At 37.7% G+C, this 10,577-nt stretch overlaps 2 protein-coding genes across 2 annotated transcripts in view; one reads left to right on the top strand and one right to left on the bottom strand.

Annotated features, from left to right (window-relative positions):
• The window catches only part of CEP89 (centrosomal protein 89), a 133,081-nt gene that overhangs the window by 85,534 nt on the left and 36,970 nt on the right, over positions 1–10,577 (top strand). The window lies entirely within an intron of this gene.
• On the bottom strand, positions 7,916–9,102 carry LOC116820705 (E3 ubiquitin-protein ligase RNF182-like). The gene has a single exon (XM_032773360.2). It carries the CDS (start codon positions 9,073–9,075, stop codon positions 8,350–8,352), a length of 726 nt encoding a protein of 241 aa, XP_032629251.1. The 5' UTR covers positions 9,076–9,102; the 3' UTR covers positions 7,916–8,349.

Below are 10,577 nucleotides of genomic sequence, written 5' to 3'. Positions count from 1 at the left end.
GGATAGCTGAGGAACAGCTACCCACAGTGCACCGCTCCTGAAATCGATGGTAGCCTTGGACCATGGACATAAGCAATCGATTTTTTGATCGCACTGTGGACGCGCAAAACCGATTTTATAACATCGGTTTTGTAATATCGGTTTAAACTACTTCGAAATAATCGTGCAGTGTAGACGTACCCTTAGTAGTAGTTACGTTTTCTGTCTAATAAAGTAGGTTCTTGCCTGGCGCCAAAAGTTCAGTGTGTTGCAGAGCTGGCTGAATTCAATCTGTCATGAAATACCGCTTCTCCTCAGTGAATGGATGCAGAGTGTCTTTCTCCACCCTGAATCATACTTTGTTCATAGACCATGAATGGGCCATCACCAAGACAAATGATTGCCTGGTGACTAACATTTACTCTGACCATAAGGCATAATTTTCAATATAGTTACATTATTCCTTAAATATTACCTGCATACACATCTCACAGTGATTATGACCTGTAAGTTACAAGCTTTCAATAGAGACCTCATATACTACCCTTCATAAATAAATACCATGAAAGCAATGTATTAGGTATAGTAAGTTTGTCAGGTCTAAGTCAGGAGTTGCTTGTAAGGAACCATGAACGCGTTGCCAGCTGGCACCAGTGGGCCTCTGTGTCACAGCGTGTCTTTTGAGATCAATCCAGGGCCGGCCTTAGGGGTAGGCAGGATTGGCCAGTGCATGCAGGGGGTGCTTCTGGAGTAGAGGTTTCCCTCCTCCCCCGCTGCTCCTGGAGCCCCTCCCTTCACCTTGGAACTGCCCCGGCCAAGCTGATTGGGACAAGGAGCCTCCTGTCTGCTGTGCAGCACGGGGTAGGGTGGGGCTAATGTCATGGTGTCCCCCCCCCCCCTCCATTCGTGTACCTAGTTTTCACTGAGCTGGCGTGAGAGACAGGAAGCCTGTCTGTGCTGCTGCCTCTGGGTTAAGCATGGAAGCTGCTTCTTGAATAAGCCTTAAGGCTAGTGAGTTCTCTGCTTAAAAAAACAGTGCACTGTTACGCACACTCCCCCCAACACACACACACACACTCTCTCTATCTCTCTCTCACACACACACACTTCCCCAACACACTTGTATTATTATTGTTATTATTTCTTGGTACTTCCTGTCAAAATGCGCAATGCACATATATTCGTGGTAATTTTATTCTTTCAAAGATCATTAAGGGTTACAGTGCTGTTTTATTTTTTTACTGGTCTGTGTATTTCTCACTTAAGCTTAAATTTAATTCTTTTAGTAGTGAGCTCTAAAATGCCTAACCTGTCCTGGCTGGAGTAATTATCATTATTACTTTTATTCCCATATTGTGCTTGCCATTCATTATTTAAAATGGTACAATCAAATACTAATATTCTTCTAAAATATAAATTTAGCTTGTACTCACCTTAGCAGTACCAATTTATAAAACATTAGCTAAACACATAACTTTAGACACTGTGCAGATGAAGGTTGCTTATTTTCAAATTGAATTTTTAGTTATATCTGTAAAATAATTTAAAATTCTTACAAAAATAAATGCAGTTCCAAGTATGATACTCATCGTAATGATGGTGTCAAATGTTAGTGAGTCACATACATGATTGTGATCAGTAAATATAAATGCCAAAATAATTAGAAAAATAAATTCCTGTTCTTAATAAAGAGAAAAAAAACTTAATTGCATGCGTTAAAATTAAGTAAATACAATTTTAGTGGAGTGAAAAACAATTGACCTGAAATAGAGTGGATAATGGCAGTAACACAGTGTGTGTGTGTTAGAGAAAATAAACAGATGATATTTATTTTTATTTATCTCTACCAAAGATAGTGTACAAAGTATCAAACTTATATTTCTGATATCAATGTTAAAACTCCAGAACTGATACCTCAAGGTTTGGGATTGGGAATATCTTGTTGTATTATCTCCTGATTGCTCAAAATTTGCATATTAATTTAAAATATGGCTCTAATTGATGTTTGTATATATTTTTTCTTTCTTTATACAGGAATTAGATACAGTATTCCTGTTAGCTAGTTCCTAAGTTATCTGCAAAAATACCCTAGAGTTTTCAGGTGCCTAAGTAGCCCCTGGAATCATGGTTAAAGTTGCCTCCCCTCTCAACTGACATGGCATGCCTGATGAGCCAGGAGTGGTCAGAGTGCTGCGGGATGGCCATGGGCTCTGCCAAGATGCAGCCTCTATTTGACAGCACAGAGCCCACCTTGAGCCATAGGCTGAGCACCAGACACCACGAGCCACAGAGCAGAACAGAAGTAAGGAGGCAATACACCATCTACCATGCCACCCATACTTCTGCGCTCCTGCTGGCAGAGGTGTTGCCTTTAGAGAGCTGGGTTCCCAGCCAGCAGCCACTGCTATCTGATTGCCCAGCCAGTGCTTAATTTATGCCAGGACTGAGCTGACACCTCTTTCAATACATACTCAGCATGTGAGGGAGGCAGTGTGGCCTGGAGGTGATAGGCGGTGAGGAGTCTGGGGAGCTATGGGGGCAAAGGATGATGGGGGGGTGAGGAGCCTGCTGGGGCAGTGGTGGTGGGGCGCCCGCAGGGGCCACAGTCACTAAAAAGCAACTTTGCCCAGGGTGCCATTTTCCCTAACTTAACTAAATACTTCTGGCTCTCACTAGCTTAGGCATAGTACCCTCCTCAGGCTCTGGTTCCTACTTTAACAATCCAAGGGTGTGTCTTCTTTTAGCAATCGTGAGTTACATGGCTGTGTTTGGTTTCCACAGCCATCTCTATATTTACCATATCCATGACAGTGTGCCAACAAGTGTCGACCTAACATTGCATTTTTGCTTTTGGAATGTGTGCAGAGCAGGCACCTGAATTCCTGCCTTAAGTGAGATGTTTGGATTTCTTTTAAATTCACCTCCATTTTGAGTCAAATGTAATGTGATGACATTTTAATTACAGCTTTCAAATGCTATTATAAAACTAGTTTATACTTTTATATCATGACAAAAATGTTACTTTAATAATGAGGATGTTGTAAAAAGCCATATAATGCTGTATGCGTCATTTTAATTTTTCCACAGCAATTACTACAGTGATAAACATGATAACCCTTTACTATCAAATTACCTCAAGTGAGGACAGTTTTCTTTCTGTTTCATAAGCTTGTTTTGCCTTGTTTTTTTCTTTAGCTGTAAGTTAAAAGATTTGATTAAATGGAAGAGCCACAGAAGTGCATTGGCAGTCAGTCTAATTTCGTTGATCTTTTCTGCTAAAATTAAATAGCCTTTTCTAGATTTACAGTACCTTTCACCCAATCAAGATGCAATATTTTTCATCACTTTTAAATATATTGAGCAGCTTGGGTTTTTAAATACTTTCATTTACATAAACGTAGTAATTTGCAAAAATCACTTTTCATTGGAGTAAAAAAGAAAGGAATTACACTGACAGATACCATTCTTCTAGTGAAAATATAAATAAATACGTAAGAGCTGTCAAATCTGAAAGCAAGTTCATCCATATTTTTCTTTTTTTATTTCAATCCATGCTGAACTTTACTGTTTAATAGTCTTTTCAGTCACAGTAGTCAATAACAGTTATACTGTGCAATCTCATCTAAGTTACACTGACAGTCATGACTTTATTACACATGTACAAGTGACAGCAGAATATTGGGCCCTTTATATATCAAAGAAGATTCATGGAATTATACTGTATTCAGAATCTGTCCCTGCCCCATCTCAATGTGCAGTGCTCTGCATGGTCTGAGGCAAGGGCAATGGTTCCTCAAAGGAAGACCGCTTCCTCTTCAGAGCAGAAGGAATGAGATCCAGTCAAGATAGGAAACAATCCTCCCTCTCGTAAATGTATGGCCTTAAAGACAAATCTTTCCCCATCTTCCCCAGGTCCAGAGGTCCTCCTTGTGTCAAAACCATTTCACTATATGGAGGAGAAAGAAGATTTAGGGAGGCTGTCCAGGGCCCAGGGGTACATATTCCCTGGGTAGCACATATGTAAGCTCTTCTTCTTCAAGTAGTGTCCTTACGGGTGCTCCACTTTAGATACGCTAGTAACCCCTGTGCCTTTTACTGGAGATTTCTCATAGCAGCGTCGATTCAGCCCACACGTACATGTTAGTCTCATGCCCCATGACATTGTTGTATAGTGCTGCATGGGTGAACCACCCTCAGCTCCTTCTCAACTGCCTCAGCCTGAGACAGAGCCCTGGCAGTTGTCCTGTTGAGATTTCCTCAACTTTATCCTTTTTTCTTATTAATAGTTAATAAGTAGTAATAGTATAGTTTCTTAAATTTTTTGTTCTTTCACTCGTATTGTATTGAGCTAGATACTAGTTAGTTTGTAGTTCTTTTTTACTGCGAGGTTTTGCTTCAGATGTTGTTTATCATGCTGGGAGATGGTCCCAGTCAGCGATGGGTCTCTCATGCCTCCTTCTCCATCCTTGACAGATATTTTAAGCACATCTAGAGTTTAGTCAAGAGAGCTGTGGACTCCTTGAGCCTCATCGTAAGCTGCTCAATATTCTCCATTCACCCTCATCTGCCTGCCTAGCTTTGCCTATCAACTAAGCCAGGAAGATCATCTGGCATGTTCCATCTTGTATTCTCCCTACATGCAAGAGAGCAGATAAAAAGTATTATGTCCTGGCAAAGGACTCAGAATTTTTATTCTTCTTTGAGTGATTGCACATGTGCATTCCACTCTAAGTGCACACATCCAGAGCATGATCGCTGGAAATTTTTCCCTCAGTGGTATCTGTTCGAGCAGCTTAAGCACCCTCTGCTGCCATGCGCCATTAGCACCGGTATAGAGCGCCCAGCCAACTTCACACCCCCTAAGTCTTTTATGAAGAATTATTTTAATAAAAAGGGACAGTCACCTTGAAATCTAATCATTTTCAAAAAGGGAATTAAAAGTATTTGGTTACCATGCTTTCATCTGGATCCCCTTAAGTTTCTACAGATTTATCACCACATTTTCCTATGTTTTCTCAGCATAGATGTTCTAAATAGAGACTCACACATTCAGCAGAGAGGCTGATTGGCTGTACAGGAATTCTGATTATACACTGAACAAATACAGATTCATTTTATTTTGAACTCTTTCAGGTTTATCATTTACCAATGCTAGGTTAAAAAAGGAAGCAGTGCAGTATTTAGGGGAGGTAATCACAATCAAACTATCACTGTAGCAATTTTACACAACTCTACAGTTTTACCAATACAGTTATAAAATGCTTGAGCCATGCTTTTTCTCCCATTCATATGTATCCAAGCTTAGTAAATGCATCCGTTAAAAAGATGCCAGTTTGTAATCTTCTTAAATGTCAGAAAATCTGCATTTATTTAACTGCATTTTTGTCATGTTATGTGACACTAATGTATGAGGTGGAGAAAACATTTTCAGAAAAATGAAAAGTGCAATACACACTACCAACTTTCAGTGACAAAGTCTCTTATTTTCAGAAGCTTGTCAAATCCAGAGCACTAAGATAAACTTTAAATACATTAGGACCTTGAATTATTAATGCAAATTTGAAAAAGCTGACTGGGGGCTACAGCAATAAAGAAAGGAAAAGCATAAATAGGAACTAATAAAAAGTAAATAGGTCTTTAACAAAGCTTTCTTAAACAAAAAAACTTGCAAACAAAAATAAAAATGTTAATTAAGCATGACATAACCACTCAGAAGTAAGTTTATGACAGCATATTCAGCAATCATGATTATGGTGTTATCTGAACTATGAGCTTTAGGTCTTTCTTACAAGCACTTGTAATTTGTTTACACCCTAATCATATATCAGCTAATCCAGGCTATTAAATAGAGATTTTGATAGATAATTTAACCACAATATCCTATATACAGAAAAACAAGTCATTGAGTGTTCTCTAGAGAGTCTGATTCTTGTATTGATTTAAAACTGGAAAAAATTAAAATAAAGCTTAATTTTTGATCTAAGCACAAGTATTATCAAAGTTATTAAATATTTTTATAGTTGCGGTACCTTTTTAATCCTAACTAGCAGCACAGTTTCTCACATAGAGCCATATTGTATTCTCTGCTTTTGCAAGTAGAGGTGACAAAGATTCAAGAGATCCCAGTATAAGGAGTGTGGAAGGAGAAAACGATGTTTCTTCTTTGAGGTTTGCTTGTGTGGATCTTCCACTGTAAACATGCTTTGAGTGTACAACCTTGGAATTTTTGAATAGCAGTATCTGTTGGGACTACACAGACCCTACTTTATGTGGGATGGGAAAATGCTTAGGAGCCGGTCAGTGCTGTCCTTAGCTCATTCATGGGATCAATGCAAAGCAAGATGTGGTACAATATAGTCCTTCTTTCCCAAGAACTGAGCCTCTTATGGTCACAAAACTATCAGCCTCTGCTGAATTAGATAGCAAGAGACCAGAACCTGAATAATCATATCAGTGTTTTCTGAGTTATAGGAACAACCTGTGAGGAGGTGGTTTGTCAAGGCAGAGATTGTCTCTTACTATGCATTTATACAGTATGTAGCACTACGGGGGATCCAGCCCTATGTTGGGCTTTTAATACTACTAACAGTAGTAATTAACAATACACTTACTTATTTTATAGAAAGGCTGACTGAGTGAAGTTCATGTTTTGGCAAACCCTACAACTTTTAACTTTGCAGACTTGTGACAACCAAAAAGCAGTTCACCTGCATGTTGGAGAAGGGAAGGGTGCTGGGAGACTTCGTGGAGCTCCTCCCATAGCACCAGAAAGGTTATTTGGGGGAAAGGGAACGGAAGGAGCAGGCTGAGGCTGAACAGTCATTCAGTGGCTCTGTACAGTGTGTATCCCCATCACTGAGGGTGTACAAAAGCCAGGCACAGAGAATGCCATCCCTCTGTGAAGCCTGTTTAGTTAGCCTTTGCGCATGAGTGGATTTGGCTTAGTGGCACACAGTTCCACCTTTTTGTATGGTCTTCTGGAGAAAAAAAAATAATTTCGTACATTTCCTTTTGAGTTGCATACAGTACAAGTTAAATGATCTTTGATTTTGAGGCCTCAATGAAAAATAAATCAGGAGCTGATATTTAATCTGTTGGCATATTAAACAACATTTGAGATAGCTATAGATTGCTTTAAAATGAAATAGTGCATGACCACTTAAAAAAAGCATAAAAACATTGTTTTTTATATATAATGTTTATTACATTGATTGTAAGAACACCTATTTTAAAGCTATGCATGTTTTTTTCTTAATTTGCTACCAAAATTCCATTATTCTTCAGAAGTCTTACCCACTGGTAGTTTGGGGATTTACTAGAAACTTATTTTGTACAAATCTTTATATAAAAGCCCTCGTGCATACCATTTTTCAATTTAGATTCTGGTTTACACTAGAACCATACAAAATTCAATTACCTTTTTAAAAATAAAATTTAATGCAACAATATCAAGTAGGTTCAACAAAAATGTTCAGAAAAATGAATCAACCATTTTTGCATGTGGAATTAACATTAATATAAAACAAAAACTCGTTTCTGTATTTTTTTTAAGTTGCCTGTAATTAATGCCTTGATTTTAAGGCACCATATATATTAGTAGGCATGTTTTTATTGAACATTTTGAAGACAGTTCTTAAAGCCATTTCTACTTTGATGTGCTCTGACATACACTATTCAGAGCATTATATTTCAGAGACAGCCGTAGTTTCTGAAAAGATTCTGGCAACGTCTCTTTCGAAAATACTTAATTTGTTTTTATATCCCTTTGAGATTTAGTTTAACTATAAATTGCTTTCTCCAAGGTTTCAACAGTACATGAGTTCTTAATTAAAAAAAATTATTGCACTTCTATTTTGCTTTTAATTCTAGATCCTGTATTGGTTCTCATCATCTGAGTATTTAAGTGTCCAATCAAGTACCATACAGAATTTGAAAAAGTAATTTAAGGTGATGTTTGAAATATGTTTTTATAGCAAGTTGTACTCAAAATATTTCTGATCTTCATTCTTTTTTAAAAAAATAGTACCAGCATAATGTAGAAAACATCAATTTCATTTTTATCACTTTCACCTGTGAATTCTTGACACAATGAGGTGTTTATGAAATTATACATTGTTCAAGGAAAAGATAATATTAGCTACCACCTATTTAATAATAATATTACCTTGCCAATTTTCTAGAGTTTACACAAATGGTGGTGGTGCTTTTTGTTTGTTTAAACATAGGCCTTTGTGCTAGTTATGGCTAAGAAATGGGACCACAAAAGACTTAAAATCATATTGCAATCATCTTAATAGTCCATAACATTGGAAGTCTGTAGTTATCATTCAAAGTTTAATTAAAATGTACAGTTTGATAACGCAGTTCCTCTCAGCTTCTTGAAGAGCAGTCACACATTCCCTGGCAGAGGCATTGACAGAAACCATACACAAGACATACAGTTAGACTTGAGGGAACAAGACTGACGCACACAATTCCTAGGGTCACTTTCTGAATCACTAATAAATAGATTCCAAGAGGCAGTGAGCCAAAGTAGAAAAATCCTAACAGCCATACCAGTATTCTGGGTACATGATTACAAAGCTTAGAGAAGAGATCTTGGTCTAGCTGACTTTGAGAACTGACAGATACTGAGTCAAGGCTATGGTCTGCATAATAATCTGAGATAGTGTTTTGGCTTGGCATCCTAGTAGAGTCTCTCTGTACTTCCATAATTGTTATTACTAAGCAATTTGAAGATCCATGAGAGGGGCTTGAGGAAGCCAAGTTCTTTGGTGTTAAAACTACTTCTTTATAGTCAGAATTCCATATTGTTTTGTCTTTTAACATGAGTTTGGACATAACGTTTGTATCATTAGGTAGTCCTTCAACTTCATCTTCATGCAACTGTGTCTCATGGCGGCAAAAAGGACAATAAATGCAAGGACAGCCATCTCCTATGTGAAGTATTTTAGTCAGACACCTAGCACATACTCTGTGAAGACAGTTCAGTATTTTGGGTTTACGACTATGAATGTTAAATCTCTGGTAACAAATTTTGCACTCCAGCTCATCATTTGGCACCTTTTCTTCCCCTTCAGTGTGAGGGTAACTCATCTTTAATTTAGGCACACTGTCAAAAGAAGAAGTCAGAGAAACAACAAGTTACCGTATGCCTCTAAAAATCTGTTTGACATTAATTTTCCCAAGAATAAATTCTACTGTTGGTTTTAAGGAGTAGGCAAAGGAGCTGGAAGCAAGCCTCATATTAAAATCAAACATTCCACTATAACCCCCTTTGTTTTCAATTGTATATAACTTGCCAAATTTGAGCTGTGTTGGCTCAAGTTTTCTATGCTTGGTATCTGGCTCAGACTGAATGTAAGCTGCAGAAAAATTGCTATTTGCATATGAGTAGTAGTACTTGCTAGAGGCTTGCTTCTTACATTTTCTGAGAATTCCATCTGCAATGCACATGTTTTCGTGCATCACTTTAAAGCAGCCATGAAGACCAGAACATCTGGATGAGAGAAAAACAAGGATGTTCCCCCTTTTCACTGCCATATAAAAATACTTTTTGATCTAGGGGAAGGAAGGTGCATTGGGCCAGGAGGCAGAAGACCATGAGTTTAAGTCTCACCTCACGTACCATTTCCCCGCCCCATCACTTCTCACAGGATCCCTGCCTTTTAGAATTTCATTTTTTCCCGAAAACGCAAGGGCTGTTTTAACTGTCTGAACCAAGCATCACGTGAGTATGTATAGGCAAGATTCTCTATCCAGCTTTACCTGAATACATCAGTTCTAACAGGCAGCAACCCATTTTTTCTTATCTGAGATTGCCAGTTATTGAATACTGTTGATATTGTAATGTTCATCAATGGAACAAAAAGTTTTAAAAATACCATCAAGTTAAGTTGCAAAAGTACTTTTGCAACTTATCTGTAATTCAAGATATGAGTAATATAGCCCAAAATGACTACTAAGGCACTTCCTACAATCTAACATTGACAAGTGTTTATAGTTTGCTTTGATAACAAGATTCATCTCAAAGGCAATCATGAATACTCCTGTAACACAGTTCTGTGTGTCTGAATCCAAAAAGGAGACACGACAGTTGCTCATTTTAGCAGTGCAATATATTTAAAGTTACTGAACATAGACATGATTGTTTAACTATAGTAGTTTCCTGTAACACGTTTGTATTAGTCATGCTTTGGGATTATACAGCTGTTTGTGAAACTATAGCAATTTCTGACCAGTGTGACACTGCATTTCTCAGCAATGTGTTTTTCCTCAGCTTTTTTCCAGAAAAGTTAATTTATTTCCACTCTGATTTGTTAGTAAGTAAAATTAGTCCTCTCTCAGAACATCAGGCTCAAATGACTACATAGCAGGTTGTGTTAATAGAAACAGGCAAGATGATATTATACTGAAAGCTTTGCTATTGACTTAAAGAGGTGCGTGATGGGACCCAAACCCCACTTGCATTAAAATTGCATGTTCTTTTAAAGTAGTAAAAATTAAGATATCGATCCTGTAAACACTTGCACATATAAATAACTTTATTAAGATAATATTCCTATGGAATTCATGTACATGAAGTTATATGCCCATAT

The sequence above is a fragment of the Chelonoidis abingdonii genome, chromosome 19 (assembly GCF_003597395.2).
Source record: "Chelonoidis abingdonii isolate Lonesome George chromosome 19, CheloAbing_2.0, whole genome shotgun sequence".
Taxonomy (NCBI): Eukaryota; Metazoa; Chordata; order Testudines; family Testudinidae; genus Chelonoidis; species Chelonoidis abingdonii.
The sequence above is the reverse complement of the archived record's forward strand: the minus strand, read 5'-3'. Positions and strand labels throughout refer to the sequence as shown.

Coding starts and splice junctions, on each gene's coding strand:
- LOC116820705 (XM_032773360.2), bottom strand. CDS start 9,075: ATGAGTTACCCTCACACTGAAGGGGAAGAAAAGGTGCCAAATGATGAG.